The 19,478-nt window shown below is 45.2% G+C and overlaps 1 protein-coding gene and 1 non-coding gene across 5 annotated transcripts in view; both read left to right on the forward strand.

The window, feature by feature from the left end:
- Positions 1-19,478, forward strand: part of NCAPD2 (non-SMC condensin I complex subunit D2) — an 88,178-nt gene that overhangs the window by 774 nt on the left and 67,926 nt on the right. For 2 of the 4 annotated variants that reach the window (XM_069243089.1, XM_069243091.1), the window contains exons 2-5: positions 5,985-6,110; positions 6,198-6,273; positions 7,787-7,845; positions 8,284-8,465. In XM_069243089.1, the coding sequence (XP_069099190.1) occupies positions 5,993-6,110; positions 6,198-6,273; positions 7,787-7,845; positions 8,284-8,465 (435 nt within the window). In that variant the 5' untranslated portion in view covers positions 5,985-5,992. Of the gene's footprint in view, positions 1-120; positions 148-5,157; positions 5,264-5,984; positions 6,111-6,197; positions 6,274-7,786; positions 7,846-8,283; positions 8,466-19,478 lie in introns of those variants that run through there. The other 2 variants (XM_069243090.1, XM_069243092.1) reach the window with 2 other exon arrangements.
- On the forward strand, positions 7,898-8,204 carry LOC138247553 (small nucleolar RNA U85). The gene has a single exon (XR_011194573.1). It is a non-coding gene; the product is annotated as a small nucleolar RNA U85 (small nucleolar RNA).

Below are 19,478 nucleotides of genomic sequence, written 5' to 3' on the forward strand. Positions count from 1 at the left end.
ATGAGTGATGTCGTTGTTGTGCACAGAATGGTGGCGATGTTTGCATGCGGTTGTTTGAAGTCTTTATGCGATATGTTGATGGTGACATAACTTCGTGCACGAGAGAAGCAGCGACGCCCCTTGCGATGGGGAATGCATCGGCGTGAGGTTAACTATATATTGAATGACGATAAGATGCCCCTGTGACGTCTTTTCTTGGAGTTATAGGAACGGAGCGGGTCTACGGATCATAGGTCTAACAATATCGCTACATTTCCTGGCTATTTGCCTGGCGCATTCTACTGCGGTGTTGGAGTCTTGCCGCTTTCTGAGCTGGTGTGACGTAGCCCCTGTCTGGAGCTCAGCCAGCCCCACAGGTTTATCACCCCCCTTCCTTCTTGCATTGAGCAATCCAGGACCCGAAGTCAGGTGACCACCTGATCCAGAATACGCTGCTGCAAGTCATCTGCTCTCCATAGCCATCCTGCTGCTCCACCCCTGGGTCCTTTCACCCAGACCGGGAATGTTATAAAACCTCAGTTCATTTCCTTCCTCCTGTCAGAGCAGGAGACCGTCACAACTGGCTACAAACAGTACACAAATATTTGTTTTTTTATACATAATTTACATGCTGTTTCAGTACTACAGTCTTGCTTGTTTCAGTACAGTCAAATCCTGTCCGTGCAATATTGTCACAGTGGATAGAGTAAAGTTACTGCATCCCCTGAGTGTGTAGTTGTAGGAAGTGAACTAATGCAGGTGTACCCCATGCAGATAGTCCAGTTGATGCTTAGAGGGATTAAATTAATAATCCCAAATGCTCTTTTTTGTGGTTGTGTGGGTGAGCAGTTTAGGCTTATCAGAGGGTAGTGTTAAGCATTTGTTTAACACAGTCAATTAATGAGACACACATTCAAGAAGAAACTCTGAACTAATTTAGAAAAATAACATTTTTATATTGATTTACACACCCCAGATCAGGTAAGTACTTTTTGAGATAGTGATTTTCCAAAGTACAGTAAATAATGCAGTCAGATCTGAGGCATGACCCTCAAACACTGTAATGTTATGAAATGGGGAAAAACATACACTGCGTAGGGGCACTTGCAAACATCTTCTGGACTTGAGGTAGGTAGGGGTCCATGGCCCAAGAAAGTACCAACAGTTTAGGTTTACCTGCCCTGGTGTGTCCGTGTGTAGCGGTGCTTCCAGCTGTGGTACCCCTGAACGATGCACATTAAAGTCAATAGGGAAAATGACCTTTAACGTGTGGGGTGGAACCCAGGTCTCAGCTGTTAGTGGACTCAGGACCATAGGGGCGCCATCTGTTTTAGTGGGCTCGGCTGGAGGTCTCTGGTGCAGAGGTGTTTTCTCTCTCAATGTCCAGTGCAGGTTAGTTTGGGCTGTGGTGTTCATGCTGAACACAAACAGGCCTTTGTGCTTGTAACTGGTGATGGTACCCCATTTGTTGGTTCAGGAATGCTCCTGGCAGGCTCAGTGACTCGAGGGCTGGATAAATCACTGGGGTGCACCTCTGGATCCTCGTCCTAGCTTGTTGCTCCCTCAGGGAACCAATGGTCAGCAAAACTGGGAACCAGGCAGTCGCGGTTGGTGCCTGCTGGTGCAGGAAGTGGTTTCTCCACTCCAAGGGTGATGCAGACATGCCCTCCTATGTAATATAATGCACCCTGTCTTAGGGCTGTAAGGCCTTCTGTAAGGATGACTTGCATATATTCGGTGACTTGGGTGTGGCACACAGTGTACCATGTCATGTATTCACACAGGGTGTTCACAGTCTGCATGCAGTTTGTATTGGGGGAACAGCCTGCAAAAAACCTGGTTTCCTACGGTGGTGATTTGATTGTCCGGAATGGTGCTGGCACGTGGGTGTTGTTGAGTTCATGAAGTTGGCAGACCGTCTGCTGACGTAGGTGAGAGCTTTGAATTTCTCTTGTCCTAAGTTAGGGTAGTCAAGGCCTCTCAAATGTTACTTGCATGTGCATAGAAACGTTGCTGAGATTTGGATTCAACCTTTAAGTTCAGGCTCGATTATCAGTACTTGAGCAGTCCCAAGACAGATTTGTATATGACTGTCTATCTGAGATGTCATGGTAGGTAAAAGATGATGGTCCAGAATGCGGCCAGAGAAATAATTAGTGGCTGATATGAATTCAAGCTTTACACCCATCGCTTTATTTTTCTAAGTGTCTCTCTTGCTCATTATTCCGCAAGCCTTGAGCTGCATCTCACTGAGGAGTCACAAGACTGAAATCGATCCAGTGCTGCACATGTTCCTGTCTAGAATGGATCCAAGCTGACTGGACTGGATGTCTCTAGATTCTAGAACAAGCCCCAGTCTGATTTCCCTACAACATGTCTCTATCTGGAATCAATAATAGGCACAAAAAAAACTGGACTGTTTTGTGGCCCTTGCAATTCCCTGGGGGCTAAGATTAATTCAAACATTATTCCTATTGCTTTTTGTGACTGGTGCGGTCTACTTTCCTGGCTATTTCATTGAGTTTGATAATGCCACGGCTGCTCCTCAAGGGATGTGTGACAACGCCATGTTTTTGAGTGAAACATTTTGTGTTCTGGTTCAAGTAGGGCTGTTGGAGCCTCGGTGGTAACCGGACTTACAAACTCCTCTTGTGATAGAAGGTAGTGCTGACAGGCCCACCCATTCGGTTTGCTTTCATGTGGTATTACATTCCCATTGACAAATAGCTAAATATATGTATATCTCCTAAATCGGGCATGTCCTGTATTGGTCCATGAGGGCTCACTCCATGCCACAATTTCGGGATAACAAATGGAAATGTAAATTTATGGGTTGCTATTAGCTCATCTGGGGGGGAAGTTAAGCTGTGGTGATTTAAATAAAAAAAAAAATCTAACTCTGATTCCCAATCTGTGGTCCGTGGACCCCCCCCCCCATGCGGTCCATGCCACATTTCCAGGAGATCCGCAGGCCTGGGCCGGCAGGAAAGCACTTCTCAAGCTGGGGCCTCTTGACAAACACGTGTTTTTGTATTTATTACTTAATTTGTGCAGCAGTTTTAAAAGCACTACAGAGTTCCTTGGGCATCAAGCAGCTTTTGGGCAAAAGTAAAATCGTCAATATAACTCTGGTGGTTAATGTACCTGCTGGAGAGAGACAGGAGTCTAGTGGCAGTTTTGACTCATGTAAGGTAGCGCATATGGTTATTATGCCTGCTGAAAACAACCTGTGTCATGCAAAGAACAGTATTTCATGTGCATAGAGCAGTGGGTTACTGCTTTTGTTAGAGATTCTTACATTACTGTGCAGTTCATAAGTTACAATTGTAACCTAGCACAGTGAGCTATGAACTGCTATCAAAGCTGCATGGCTCAAATTATAATTTTTTTTTTTTTTTTCCCCCCCCCAGTCTTACGTTATCCTTATGCTTCTAAAAAAGTTTTCTTACTTAGAAATACGTTCCTAAGTCAATGCTAACCACTGTCATGATCTGAATCCTGAGTTTGTGCTTTATGTGACCAAGCACTCTTTGAAAATGCCTACAAGTGTGGATGGCATGAATCCTACACCTTGTAATCCCCTGAAAGTGCTCCAATACCCTACACTGGTATATGAGCTGATATAAAACAAATTAAATAAACACATATTTATGTGGAAAAAGCTTTCTCAGATCTTATGTAACTAAAAACATAAATCGTTTGGAAAATGTAGAATCTGACCTAAGGATTCAGCTTTTCCTAAATAAAACTAAACATTGAAAAGTTAGTCGCCGAGATGCAGCGCCAACCTTCCCATTTAACATTTTTTCATATAAAATAATTATATCTTTAGTAATTCAAGTATATGTTTGGTGTGTACTTGTTTGTATATTTACAAATTATTATTTGAATGTTTCAAATTGTACAACTTGTCTGGGGGGGGGGTCCCCAGCTTCCAGTAGTGATTTAGTGGGGGTCCTCAGGAGTCAAAAGGTTGGGAACTTCTATTCTAAACTGTTGGTAATTAGAAATGAATAAAGTTTCTTGGGCCTACAATGTGACACTTTTTATTGACCGCGTTTAGTCCGATGTGTTGGTGGGAGGGAGAGAAACTTACACCAAAGATGACCGAAGCATGACAAGTGATTGTCTTCCGAGATGGGGAGAAATATTATAACACCCTTTTGAAAACTCAATAGGTTTCATTTTTTGGAGACCTGTTTGCTTTGCCAAAACATTTTTGGGGCATGCTGGAGCACATGGGGAGAGAGCTAAACAAGCATGGGAAGGGGGAACAAGCACACGGGCAAGAAAGCAACAAAAGCCTGATTGGGGAGAGAGAAATAGGAGAGGGTAGCTGGAAAACACATGCACTCACGGAGCGCTAAAACTTAAAAAAAAAAAAAAAATCAAAAAAAAAAATGCTACAAGTCAGCAGCTATAGACATACCAGTCGGAAGGGCGGTACCTAGACTGTGCTTAAGGAGAGAGACAAACACAAGTTGCAAAAGTCATTAGGTCGAAACGAGCAAATGAGACAACGAAGCTAAGCAGTGGTATGCGCTGGATGGGTTGAAAGCTCTTGGTAAGCCCACAGTAGAATTCCTGCAACTATATAGTTGCACTGCCTGGTGGACTTGACTTAAAAAATGTCTGGGTGCAGCTTTTGTGGGGAGGCCTTTGTGAATGCTACTAGTCAGTCGGAGCCATCTAGGCCTCCCACCCTGAAAGGCTGTGTGCTTCTTGAAGAAGCAATTCTTCACTGATGCAGGTGAGTCTGTAAATGTCTCAGTAGAAGGGTAATTTGCACAAAGTGAAATCACCTCCCTGCTGTCTGACCGCACTAGTGATTAAATTACTTTGGCTACACCTGGTACAGCGTGATGGGCTAATCGCTTGGTGGAATAAAGCTCCAACTACATTTGTCATTGCTTAGTTAAACGTTTATTTTATTATCTGGTATACAATCCTTCTGACCGTTTTAGAGCTCTAATACAATTCCTGTACGAGCAGAAGGACAATTCCCTTCCTTCCTTCCTTCCAAGAAGTGGTGTGCGGGAGACATGATAAAAGCCACCACGGTTAGAGGGAGAAAGCAGCGCAGTTGGGGCACAACTTCAAAAACGTGTAGTCTTATGGTATGCTTAAGCAAAAAAAAAAAAAAAATATATATATATATTTTTCCCTGAATGTTAACAGTTGAAGAACACAAAGAACCTGTGCTCCAGGGGAGGGACATAAAAGATGAACCGGGCAAGCCATTGAATAAGAAGCAAGCAAATAGATGGCAATAAGCCAACCAATGGTAAATAATGGGTGTGTTTTACACCCACTGTAAGTTCTTGTAAAGCTGTCATTTTATATCAGGCAGCTGCACTGTCTGGTAAGCTCATCCTTTAAAAGGGCACAATTAGCATACATGGAATCTTATAATGAAAAGCATGGGGTTAAGAAGATGCACCTACACGAGGGACAATGGGCGCGAGTTAAAGAGCACTAAAGTCATCCGGGTGGGATAGATTTCTGAACCAATAAAAATGATTACGTGTGTAACAAACTGCACACTTTGTGTGACATTTCAGTTGATGGTCACATTCAAGGTGTAGATGAGAAGAATGCTCAGGAGAAGTGTCAGTGTAGATGATTGTTTATGGTTGGAGGATGAAGAAATTCCAGGGGTGGTGAATGACTTCTGTGAAGCAGGGATTACAAGCTGACAAATGCTCTTGAGAAAGGGGTTGAGAGTATGATGAATGGAAGTCTTTGTGGTATTATTGTGCAGCATTAGAAGTGACTGTTAAAATGAGCTGAGTTGGTCATCCTACAGCTGCAGTGGGACACAAACGACCACAGAGGTATTTTTGTTGACTGACATTAGCTTGTGGGCGAGGGTCGGCAATGCCATGGGCTTAGTTGGGTTTGTATATCCTTCATATGAGGGTAGAGGGTCTCCCAGGGCAGCAAAGAATTCAGATGAAAAAGGATTGACAAGTCATTGGTATGCATCGTTCATCTTTTCAACCTAGGTGTCGAGATGCCATTTGAATTTCATATCCCCTTGACGTTTGGGGAGCTACTGCACAGTGGGGGCATCGATCAATATGTGGTGCAGGAGGTGCTGCCAGTCCGACAGCTCAGCACTCAGCTAGGCGGTAAGTCAGTTTGGGCTTTGATTCGTATGTTAGCATTAGTTCATCTGCTGACAGTGTGACAGACCTTTCTATCACTCCCCCCTTCAGCTTTTCAGTCTGCCTTCAGAGGAGCTGGTCCATTGGCCATCTTGGAGCATTTTGACACCATCTACAGCATCCTACAGTAAGTACTCACCTGTGCTGCGCATCCTCCAGCGTGCTTGCTACGGAAATGTATTTTTTAAGACGCCGTTTTAGACCCGGCTGTGCTGCTAGAAGGTAGTTCAATGGGCTGCTGTTGAGTTTGATACAATATTGCCTGTTCTAACGGCTTAAAGCTAGTGACATTTAGCACTCATTGTGACCATTCTGCTGGTGTAGCTTTGATTGGCCGTTCACCATTGTAAATCAAATTTGAATTGAATCGGGAGTGCATGGTTACAGAAAGGAATTGCGTTGGGTTGTGATCCAGTAAGTGTGGTTTGCTCCAGGCTATCCTTATTTCTGATTCATACTGCCGATGCATGGCTGTGATTTTTAGCGTAGGAATCATGCTCTGCTCTGTCCTGGGTCTGGATCTGGAGGACAAAGGGTTAAACTAACAACTCCATTGATCAACTGCTCCCCAAGAGCTGCTAACCCATTATCAAATTAGAAAAAGTCTGTGTTACGAATCAGTTCCGTGACATCAGTAGTCTTAATGAAAAGTGAGTGGTTCTTTGCACCCCTCTGCAGCTCCCATTGCATTTCCACCGTAGTCATTGGACTCAGAAACGGAATAATTGTTTGCCTGCCCAATTTCTCTTGATATGATTGAGGTGATGCACAGATGACAGAAAAAAAAATGGTTGGAGCTTCACTGCAGGGATCATAAGAGAATACACGGAAAGGGGTGACTGGACGATTGTCTTGTCACTAAGCAGTTTCAGTATTGTCTGACGATAGGATGTTGAAGCCCAGATAGGTAACCTTAGAGATGTGATCAACCCAAGCTTCGCTTTGTTTGCTCGTTTAGATTATGATCATGTCGTGCAATATGAAAAAATATTTAAGTCAATAGCTGTCCCTCTCTCAACCCTGCAACCAGTTACCATGATATACGAGAAACGCTGGGAGGACCAAACGTCCAAAACATTTATTGCAAGTTATTAGTGATACACATTGCCTCCTGGATAGTGCAGCGCCAATAACACTTGGGTATACGTCAGATTAAATGAACTACTGAGTCTCAGATCCCATGCCCAACAACGTTTTGAGTATATTGGACTAGACCATTATGGGCCTCTTTCAACATGCCTTAAAAAGGAGATCACTTCTGCCTTAAATTACAGGGAAAGAAAAACATGTTATTTCAAAGACATTTTTTAAATAGCTTTGCAGCCTTTGTGGGGGAACAACATATTAATACTGAAGTTCCTTTCTGTGACCTTAGTACTAGAGAGGAAATTCATTTCTAGATAGTTAACTTTGTGTTCAGGAAAGGGAAATAACAATGAAGAACGCTGGGAGTTGCGAGGTTTATTTTAGATTCGATATTTTTCAAGCTCTGCTGCTGGTCATGGAAATTGGAGGTACATCATTTATTTTAGTTACAGTGGTGGTTTAAAATCTGTGTTCTTGTTTACCCTGTGATCACATTGCATGTGGTGGTTTGTAATTCAGTGTGTCACCTCCTGGTTTTTCTGTTACCTTCACAGTCATTTTAGAACAATTCACCTCGAGCTGAAGGAGGACACACTGGAACTTCTAGTTAAAGGTTTGTTTGTAGATTTCAACTCTTATTCTTTCTCTCCCTCCCGCTGTTCAAGGCTAAATGATGAACCGTGTGGCTTCTGTGACCTCACTAGACAGGCTATGCCACTGTATCCCTAACTTCTATACTGGCCCGTAATCTTGGTGGGTGATACTGAGCTATGTGCACTCGCTGTAAGGCCGGGCCGACAATGAACTGCAGTCTCCACTCCTTGTCTCCTGAGGTTTCAGAGAGAAGGAACTGGTTTCCGAGATTCTGGGTCTGCAGACAAGGTATATCTAGTTCCAAAAGTTTGGGTTAAAGTGGTGTGGCCTGAAAATGGCTGGTGTGGTATGATCACAATTCTTTGGTAATCTGATGCTGAACGGCCCCTTCTGGTGGTCATTGGCTAGTCATCCTTTGGTGAATGTCTGTTATTGTATGATCTCTCTCTCCTCCCAGTGGTGTCTCGTCATGCCAGTGAGCTGCCTGCTATCTTGGAGGACCTGACCCTTAGCTCTGCTGATCGCAGCGCTCATCTCAACACTCTCAAGATGAACTGCTACCTTCTCACTCAACTAGTGGAAGCTTTCGAGGCAGAGACGTACAAGACGGGGCTGGTCAACCTGGAGGCTGGTGGCCGGGTAAGTTGAGGAAAATTGAAGATCTGAAAGGTAGGGGTGTAGGCTTTGGCAACATACTGTGGAGGGGACAGAAAATCAAAGCAGGGAGCGAGAGGCTGATCAAGCCTAAAGCATGTAGTCCGAGATGAGAAAATAACGGAGTCCTGCTAGGGGAGGACATGCAATAAATAGCTGTATCAGACATGAGGATGTTCTTTCTGGGAATGGGCAGACAAAGTTGTAATGAGTCTAGCAGGTGGTGCTGGGGAAAATACCAAAGAATGGGAAGGAGTATGTAATGTAGGGACTGTCGAAGTCTTTAAAAAATAGGGAAGAGCTAGAGGTATTTTTTTTTTTTTTTTGGGGGGGAGGTTGAGCAATGGCAGAGGAGAAACTGGAAGCGCTGTAGGAAGAAGGGAACCGTGGGAATGGGCGTTTAGGGGCGAAGGGATGTTTTTATTGGGGGGAATAATGAAAGCGAAGGGATTGCTGTCTAGTGGAGGACCAGTGCTGCTGATTGTGCTGGGCGTTTTGAATGAGTGTGAGGAGATATCCCGGGCAGGTCAGCTATATATCGTTAAAGAAGGGGAGGGAGAAATGAGAGCACTTGTGCATGAGCCATTGCTGTTCAAAGTGTTCAACCATCTTTGGTGTGGAATATGAGGGAGTGTGTATTGCTTCAGCTTCGGTTGAAAATGTGGCGGAAGGTGGGTCCCCCCTAGGCATTTTGTATAGCACCATCATGCAGATTGACTGCTCCACACATTTGGTCTACTGTTCATATTGCCCTTTTCATTTGTAGTATCTGTGTTGGAAACATACTATGTTAGTACTTCTGCCATGTTTGAGATTTTTCTTTGCATGTCCACGTGTAGCATCAGCCATTCTTCCAGGCACGATTTTTTTTTTTTTTTTGTAATCTATTCTGGAATTTGAAGTTTGAATCGTCGGCTTGTGCTTGTATTGATATTGGTGACCCTTATGTCTATTGTCATAAGCCATACTTTCAAAAATATTCTTACTGTAATACACAACAATATTAGATGGGTGTAACGGGCACTGCCTCAGTTACCCTTTTCTCCGGATGGGTTGTAACAATCTTCTGTCTCCCAAACTATCCACCCTATAAGTTTGGAGCTTTCCACCTTGCTGAGCTTGTTTGGTTCTTCCAGTCGGATTAACGAGGATTTCTCAGATTCAATGAATCTATATTAGCCGAGTCTCAGTGAAGACAGCAACAAAAAAACTGTGTTGCCAAACGGACCTGAAGTTTAGATCAAACAAACCGTATCAACTAACAAGCACAAACCGCATTGCTGTTAGTACATGAAATTGGTGACATGTATCTCAAATTATCCAGTATTGGTATCTTTCAGATAGTCACATGTTCAAATCGTTGCCTTTCGTCCGGCTGAGAATACCCGGTAATTTTAAATGGCAAACGGTGTAAAAATGGCCATAGGCCCCATCAATTGTGTTTTAGTAGCACACCCACCTCATGAAACAACCCAAACTTCCTAGAATTAAGTAAAAGTGCTAATCTTTCACCCCTGGGATTAGTTTTCAGTATAATTTTTGTGCCTTGTAGAGTGGAAAAAAGGCTTATTTTCTGTAAACTCCTGCAACTCCTTCTGTTCTTGCTAATGTTACGGCTAGAAGAAGTGCTGTCTTCCAACAGATAATCCTTCAATGCTCTTTATTGATTGGTCTACAGGGGAAGCATAATTTGGCAGTGTTAGTCTCTTAAGGCACAACAGGACACTGTACAGGAGGGAATGCTCTGAAAGACACTCATAAACTGTTATGATTAATTGTGAAAGAGTTGTGGCGGGGTTTGCCGTTCTCCCAGATGTAAAGATAGCTGCTATGTGTACTCCCACAGATGGGTTTTTGAGGACCATTGTTGCCTTTGTCTTTACACCTCATGCTATCATTTGGCAATATTAAGATTTCTGGCGGTCTTACCTAAGGCTGTAATGGGAGGCATGTGCTGAGGTTTGAGGGAAATTCCCTCACCAGGACCGCCCTGAGTCTCCTTGTGATGTGGACTGCCGTACTAATATCTGTGCACTTGTTGCCAGTGATTTGCCTAGCTCCTGTTGTACAGGTCTCTTTCTGAGCCTGCTAGAAGGTATCATCCCTATGCAGGAGGACATCGGACCCAGAATATATTTGTTCAGTCTGGTGGTTTCTGTCTGTCAGGGGCCTTAGCAATGGCTCAGAGCTTCAGTGCTGTGTATTTGTGGTTGCGCCAAAGAACTGAGGTTGTCACTGCTGTCCATGGGGATTTTTCAGTGTCTGGCCACTTGGTCAAAGATTAATGCAGGCGGCTGTAGTAGCACTTAGCTCTTCTGTTGATCGAGCCCTGGTAAGTCGGCCATCCAAATATGGATATTCTTGGTGACGTTGTACATAGGCACTTTTTAGAAATCCAGAGTGAGATATTAAACCAAATGGAGGTTGGTGGGGGCGCCTTCAGTTGATACTACTGCTTTTCAGTGGCAGAGCAGCACTATTTCCTGTAGTTTCGTTGAAAGAGGATGTGACAAAACACATCCCAAATGTCAAGGAGGTCAGGAAATCTCCTTCCTGATGCATCAGGGGGACTTCTTTGAGTGCTACCATTCTAAATTTCTTTAGTCAGGAATTTGTTCAGCTGCCTGAAGTCTAATAGGCCTCCATTTCCCCATGTTCTTTATCAGGATGAATCTGGAATAGGATCCCTGATTTTGCTGGGATCCTGGCACTGTCCCTATTGTCCCCTTCTTCAGGAGAATAAGTTTCTGCTGGAACTCTTATTTCCCCCCCCCCCCCCCCCCCACCCCTCCAAAATGACGATCACACCTTTGCCAGCCCGGTGCTTTGTGCATGTAGACAGGCTGGCATCCCCAGAGGTAGAAACCTTGCAGAATCAGTTTTGCTGGAGAGTCGCTTTATGCTGGGTAAGCCCCATCTTGGTTTTGGATACAGAGAGGTCTCCTTCGGTTATTTGGTGGCCAAAACCCCTGCAAGTGATGTAAAGTGGGAAGGGTTGTCCTGTGGGAGCTATTGCCCCATTGAGTCCTCTTCCCCCAAAGAAGACTGCAGAAAAATGACACCCCAGAACCACAGTCTGGATTACAGCTGGACCGGAAAGAAGACAGAAGGACTACCCTGCTGCTCTCTGGACCCAGCAAAGAAAGGCTGTACCAAAGAATGGATTGCACCTGCTGAACCAAAGGGACCTGCACAGAGGACTGCCCACCCATGGAAAAGAGCTCCGCTGGTGCTTGAAAGGAAGAAGTGACTCCAAGGGCTAGCCCTTATTCAGTACGGAGGAATTCTGCCCCCAAACATGGTTGATCGAGACCTTGAGGCTGATTATCCCTGGCACTTGGGGATATCAGATTGGCTCCGGAACATACTTACTGCATCTCTGCATTATCTCCAGCATCAGAACCACTTCTTGGCTGGACTACAGTAAAAGGAAGTAACTATCCTCCTGGATCTGAGTAGTCTCTGTGACTGTCTCCCAATTAGTGTGGCTGTTCGAAGAGTTCCAACCGGTGTTTCAACTCTTTGGCTACTGACTGCTAACATCAACCTATTGCATCTAAAGTTAAAATGACTTTACTTCCCTTTTTGAAAATTCATAATCCTGGTTTTCCTCAATAGATTTTTGTCTGTTTGGTGTCTATTTTAAGAAAAATACCCTTTTTTTGTGTGTTTGTTATGGTACTTCAAATTGCCTTACACCTTTTTGTTTAAACGTGACTAGTCTGCCACAGCTAATCAGGGCTGAGCCTAGGACTTTTAATTAAAAAAAATAAATAAATAAATAAAATAAGCTGTCGGGACCCAATGGAAGATTGTCGTTATTACATGACGATGTTTCATAACCAAACCAGATGATGATAAAATTAATCCACTTTCCTACAATACTGTAATGCCCCAAGGATCTCAGTGACTGTTGCACCCTCCTTGACTGCTTTGGTAGCTTCCCTCTTTTCCTTTTGGATGAGGTTGGTCGGTGGCCAGTTGTCATGCCACATCGGGTCTCGGAACCTCAAAATTGATGTATATGCAACTATGATTGAAGTTTTTGCTATAGAACTAATCTTTTGACCCAAATTATTTAGCTACCGGCTGTCCCTGTCTGGTGGTTCTGACAATGGTATGATGGGGTGCTTGGAACTACATAGTATCAGCAACTCAATCACATTCTAGGGCAGGTGATGTGTAGATGGCCTGAAGATGAATCTGCAGCGCTGTACTTTTAAAACTGTGGTGCAACTGCCGAAGTTGTAGCCTGTGTTTTCGACAATTTTAGTTTCTTTAGCTCTAGAAATTATAATATGGGGCTAGACCTGTTTGGGACTGTTTCTTTAAATAATAAAGGAAACTTTGGTCCACTCAAGCCACCTAGTGATTTGAATATTTTAGCTTCCCTTTCCATCAAAGCATGGAATCTGGCTGAACACGAGATTCATCTACATCCCTGGGAAGATGGAACAAATACATTCTGGATTGTGTTCATGGTCTCCATGTGGGAGCTCAACTGCTATCTCCTAGTCTGAGTACTGGTCGGAATCTGGCAAACTTACCCAGCTCCTAAAAATGCTCTTGGATATTGGTGGGACAAGAGGCATGGACACTTTCTTAAGCATCTCGGGCATTGCAGGAAGTGGAGGAGTTGGCAGGGACATGAATAGAGCTGAAGGGTGGTAATTGTTGATTGTCTGACTGGTTGTTGAGGAGTAACCCTTGAAAAGTGCCCACCATTTGCTGCAAAGTTATCAACCCAACATGCACCTGCATCTCTTCAGGTTCTTCGTAGTAGTAATATCTCAGTTCATACTATGGAGGGCTGATGGTGAAGTTCTTGGTGGCCTTCTTTCAAAGCGTGTAACTAAAATTCAGTCATGTAATGTGTATCTAGCTATGTCAGGCTGTATGCAGTTTTGAGATGATGCCCTGATCATTGGCTTCTAGCTCAGATTCCAGTATGTGGGTTAGCAAATTTGCTGTCACTTTTGTTGCTGAAAAGGAGACTGTAACCAAAAATGACGCTGGTGAGGTGCTAATCATCAGTTCTATACTCCTCGTCAATTTGTGAGGTGTAAGGTAGACTGGTTCATTGTTGACCGTGTGAGGAGAGATTTTCTCGGAGCTCTTGCCAACAATGGACTGGTCACAGAAGGTATTGCTAACGAGTAATTGGTGATCATGTGAGTAATTGATGAGTCTGCAACGCAGCTGATGAGGCTTGTTCGACTGTTCCAGAAGGTTCAACAGTTTGTCAGTGACTAGGTTGGTGTTGATCCCACCCCCCCCAAAACGGAGGCGAGGTGGGTGGGATGTTTTTCTTTTTCCAGTAAGTTGCGTGCCAACCTTCTCACTATCCTTCAGAGTGTTTGGGAGAAGTTTTACAGAGTGAAGTCTTGTGTGCTGAATTAAGGCCATAAATACACTGATCATGTGGATAATTCCTATAGCTCTCCTTCTGATCAGTTTATTTTTCTGTCAGTCATGAGGGCAGTTGGTGACAGGATCTCAGTAGTTCAGAAAGTGTAGATTTTTCCACAGTTACCCCAGAAACAACTTGGTGGTCTGAAAGCTTAAGCTAGAGCTGGTTCATGTCCAATTGTAGAGCAGGGATGTATTAGAGTAAGGTAACACGTTAGAGTAGAGGGGTTCCTGGGGACTTCCTCGCAGACAACATGCAGTATAAATCTGAACTTTGGCCTCGAGGGAGCAGGAGAGCTTGGTACTATCGCCTAAATGGCTTAAGTTTTTATTTTTTGTTGTTTCAAATCAAGTGGATCAACTACTAAACACAGAGGCCTAAGACCATTATTACCCTGTTTTCTGCTTCAGAAGGTCCTTTCTGATGGGGACCAATCCGAGAATGTAAATATGACATGCTGGCGGCTGGGGATTTTTTTTTTTTTTTTGTGTGTATGCTTCAGTGCAACTCCTTGAGTGGGAGGAGTATGCACAGATGTGAGTCCTGTGTGCAGTGTGCCACTGGAACCAAGCTATACCTCACTTATGCGCACTAATAAGTATGAAACGGTTCTTGTGTTCCGGTTAGGGGATGGCCTGGTAATTTGGGCTGGACTCTTACTAGTGGAGCATTGTAAGGAAATGCCTCCTTGGCATGGTTGCCCCCTGACTTTTTGCCTTGGCTGATGCTATGTTTACAATTGAAAGTGTGCTGAGGCCTGCTAACCAGGCCCCAGCACCAGTGTTCTTTCCCTAACCTGTACTTTTGTATCCACAATTGGCAGACCCTGGCATCCAGATAAGTCCCTTGTAACTGGTACTTCTAGTACCAAGGGCCCTGATGCCAAGGAAGGTCTCTAAGGGCTGCAGCATGTCTTATGCCACCCTGGAGACCTCTCACTCAGCACAGACACACTGCTTGCCAGCTTGTGTGTGCTAGTGAGGACAAAACGAGTAAGTCGACATGGCACTCCCCTCAGGGTGCCATGCCAGCCTCTCACTGCCTATGCAGTATAGGTAAGACACCCCTCTAGCAGGCCTTACAGCCCTAAGGCAGGGTGCACTATACCATAGGTGAGGGTACCAGTGCATGAGCATGGTACCCCTACAGTGTCTAAACAAAACCTTAGACATTGTAAGTGCAGGGTAGCCATAAGAGTATATGGTCTGGGAGTCTGTCAAACACGAACTCCACAGCACCATAATGGCTACACTGAAAACTGGGAAGTTTGGTATCAAACTTCTCAGCACAATAAATGCACACTGATGCCAGTGTACATTTTATTGCAAAATACACCCCAGAGGGCACCTTAGAGGTGCCCCCTGAAACTTAACCGACTGTCTGTGTAGGCTGACTAGTTCCAGCAGCCTGCCACACCAGAGACATGTTGCTGGCCCCATGGGGAGAGTGCCTTTGTCACTCTGAGGCCAGTAACAAAGCCTGCACTGGGTGGAGATGCTAACACCTCCCCCAGGCAGGAGCTGTAACACCTGGCGGTGAGCCTCAAAGGCTCACCCCTTTGTCACAGCCCAGCAGGGCACTCCAGCTTAGTGGAGTTGCCCGCCCCCTCCGGCCACGGCCCCCACTTTTGGCGGCAAGGCTGGAGGGAACAAAGAAAGCAACAAGGAGGAGTCACTGGCCAGTCAGGACAGCCCCTAAGGTGTCCTGAGCTGAGGTGACTCTGACTTTTAGAAATCCTCCATCTTGCAGATGGAGGATTCCCCCAATAGGGTTAGGATTGTGACCCCCTCCCCTTGGGAGGAGGCACAAAGAGGGTGTACCCACCCTCAGGGCTAGTAGCCATTGGCTACTAACCCCCCAGACCTAAACACGCCCTTAAATTTAGTATTTAAGGGCTACCCTGAACCCTAGAAAATTAGATTCCTGCAACTACAAGAAGGACTGCCTAGCTGAAAAACCCCTGCAGAGGAAGACCAGAAGACGACAACTGCCTTGGCTCCAGAAACTCACCGGCCTGTCTCCTGCCTTCCAAAGATCCTGCTCCAGCGACGCCTTCCAAAGGGACCAGCGACCTCGACATCCTCTGAGGACTGCCCCTGCTTCGAAAAGACAAGAAACTCCCGAGGACAGCGGACCTGCTCCAAGAAAGGCTGCAACTTTGTTTCCAGCAGCCTTGAAAGAACCCTGCAAGCTCCCCGCAAGAAGCGTGAGACTTGCAACACTGCACCCGGCGACCCCGACTCGGTTGGTGGCGATCCAACACCTCAGGAGGGACCCCAGGACTACTCTAAGACTGTGAGTACAAAAACCTGTCCCCCCTGAGCCCCCACAGCGCCGCCTGCAGAGGGAATCCCGAGGCTTCCCCTGACCGCGACTCTTTGAATCCTAAGTCCCGACACCTGGGAGAGACCCTGCACCCGCAGCCCCCAGGACCCGAAGGACCGGACTTTCACTGGAGGAGTGACCCCCAGGAGTCCCTCTCCCTTGACCAAGTGGAGGTTTCCCCGAGGAACCCCCCTCTTGCCTGCCTGCAGCGCTGAAGAGATCCCTAGATCTCCCATTGACTTCCATTACAAACCCGACGCTTGTTTCTACACTGCACCCGGCCGCCCCCGCGCTGCTGAGGGTGAAATTTCTCTGTGGGCTTGTGTCCCCCCCGGTGCCCTACAAAACCCCCCTGGTCTGCCCTCCGAAGACGCGGGTACTTACCTGCAAGCAGACCGGAACCGGGGCACCCCCTTCTCTCCATTCTAGCCTATGTGTTTTGGGCACCACTTTGAACTCTGCACCTGACCGGCCCTGAGCTGCTTGTGTGGTGACTTTGGGGTTGCTCTGAACCCCCAACGGTGGGCTACCTTGGACGAAGAACTGAACCCTGTAAGTGTCTTACTTACCTGGTAAAACTAACCAAAACTTACCTCCCCTAGGAACTGTGAAAATTGCACTAAGTGTCCACTTTTAAAACAGCTATTTGTCAATAACTTGAAAAGTATACATGCACTTTTTATGATTTAAAGTTCCTAAAGTACTTACCTGCAATACCTTTCAAATGAGATATTACATGTAGAATTTGGACCTGTGGTTCTTAAAATAAACTAAGAAAAGATATTTTTCTATACAAAAACCTATTGGCTGGATTTGTCTCTGAGTGTGTGTACCTCATTTATTGTCTATGTGTATGTACAACAAATGCTTAACACTACTCCTTGGATAAGCCTACTGCTCGACCACACTACCACAAAATAGAGCATTAGTATTATCTATTTTTTACCACTATTTTACCTCTAAGGGGAACCCTTGGACTCTGTGCATGCTATTCCTTACTTTGAAATAGCACATACAGAGCCAACTTCCTACATTGGTGGATCAGCGGTGGGGTACAAGACTTTGCATTTGCTGGACTACTCAGCCAATACCTGATCACACGACAAATTCCAAAATTGTCATTAGAAATTCATTTTTGCAATTTGAAATTTTTCAAAATTCTTAAAAGTCCTGCTAGGGCCTTGTGTGTTAAGTCCCTGTTTAGCATTGTCTTTTAGAGTTTAAAAGTTTGTTAAAAGTTTGAAATTAGATTCTAGAAACAGTTTTAGATTCTTAAAAAAAGTATTCCAACTCTTAGCAGAATAATGTCTGATACAGAGATGCAGGTGGTGGAACTCGACACCACACCTTACCTCCATCTTAAGATGAGGGAGCTAAGGTCTCTCTGTAATATAAAGAAAATAACCATTGGCTCCAGACCTACCAAAATTCAGCTCCAGGAGCTGTTGGCAGAGTTTGAAAAAGCCAACCCCTCTGATGATGACATCACAGAGGAAGAAATTAGTGACTTGGAGGCCAATGTCCCTCCTCCAGTCCTAAATAGGGAGAACAGGACCCCTCAAGTCCTGTCTCCAACTGTGTTAGTCAGAAATAGTGAGTCCCTCACAGGAGGGTCCCACATTTCTGAAATCACTGAGGATGCTCTCAGTGAAGATGACCTCCTGTTAGCCAGGATGGCCAGAAGATTGGCTTTAGAGAGACAGCTCCTAGCCATAGAAAGGGAAAGACAAGAGATGGGCCTAGGACCCATCAATGGTGGCAGCAATATAAATAGGGTCAGAGATTCTCCTGACATGTTAAAAATCCCCAAAGGGATTGTGACAAAATATGAAGATGGTGATGACATCACCAAATGGTTCACAGCTTTTGAGAGGGCTTGTGTAACCAGAAAAGTGAACAGATCTCACTGGGGTGCTCTCCTTTGGGAAATGTTCACTGGAAAGTGTAGGGATAGACTCCTCACACTCTCTGGAAAAGATGCAGAATCTTATGACCTCATGAAGGGTACCCTGATTGAGGTCTTTGGATTCTCCACTGAGGAGTACAGGATTAGGTTCAGGGGGGCTCAAAAATCCTCGAGCCAGACCTGGGTTGACTTTGTTGACTACTCAGTGAAAACACTAGATGGTTGGATTCAAGGCAGTGGTGTAAGTAATTATGATGGGCTGTACAATTTATTTGTGAAAGAACACCTGTTAAGTAATTGTTTCAATGATAAACTGCATCAGCATCTGGTAGACCTAGGACCAATTTCTCCCCAAGAATTGGGAAAGAAGGCGGACCATTGGGTCAAGACAAGGGTGTCCAAGACTTCAACAGGGGGTGACCAAAAGAAAGGGGTCACAAAGACTCCCCAGGGGAAGGGTGATGAGACAACCAAAACTAAAAATAGTAAAGAGTCTTCTACAGGCCCCCAAAAACCTGCACAGGAGGGTGGGCCCAGAGCCTCTTCACAAAACAATGGGTACAAGGGTAAAAACTTTGATCCCAAAAAGGCCTGGTGTCATAGCTGTAAACAGCATGGACACCAAACTGGAGACAAGGCCTGTCCCAAGAAAGGTTCCACTCCAAACTCCCATCCAGGTAACACTGGTATGGCTAGTCTCCAAGTGGGATCAACAGTGTGCCCAGAGCAAATCAGGGTCCACACTGAAGCTACTCTAGTTTCTGAGGGTGGGGTGGATTTAGCCACACTAGCTGTCTGGCCGCCTAACATGCAAAAATACAGACAGCAACTCTTAATTAATGGGACTAGAATAGAGGGCCTGAGGGATACAGGTGCCAGTGTCACCATGGTGACAGAGAAACTGGTTTCCCCTGGCCAATACCTGACTGGAAAAACTTACACAGTCACCAACGCTGACAATCAGAGAAAAGTACATCCCATGGCAATGGTTACTTTAGAATGGGGAGGGGTCAATGGCCTGAAACAGGTGGTGGTCTCCTCAAATATCCCCGTGGACTGTCTGCTTGGAAATGACCTGGAGTCCTCAGCATGGGCTGAGGTAGAACTAAAAACCCATGCAGCAATGCTGGGTATCCCTGAACTGGTGTGTGTGAAAACCAGAGCACAATGCAAGGCACAGGGTGAACAAGTAGAGCTGGAGTCTGGAAGAATGGCCCAGCCTACCAAGAGGAAAGGAAAGTCAGTTGGGAAACCAACTGCAACACAGCAAAAGAAAGGGAACCTCTCTTCTCAGGAAGAAGTTCTGCCCTCTGAGGGAACTGAGCCTTTGGAGCTTGAACCTTATCAGGTTGAGCTC

The sequence above is a fragment of the Pleurodeles waltl genome, chromosome 7, assembly GCF_031143425.1.
Source record: "Pleurodeles waltl isolate 20211129_DDA chromosome 7, aPleWal1.hap1.20221129, whole genome shotgun sequence".
Lineage (NCBI taxonomy): Eukaryota > Metazoa > Chordata > Amphibia > Caudata > Salamandridae > Pleurodeles > Pleurodeles waltl.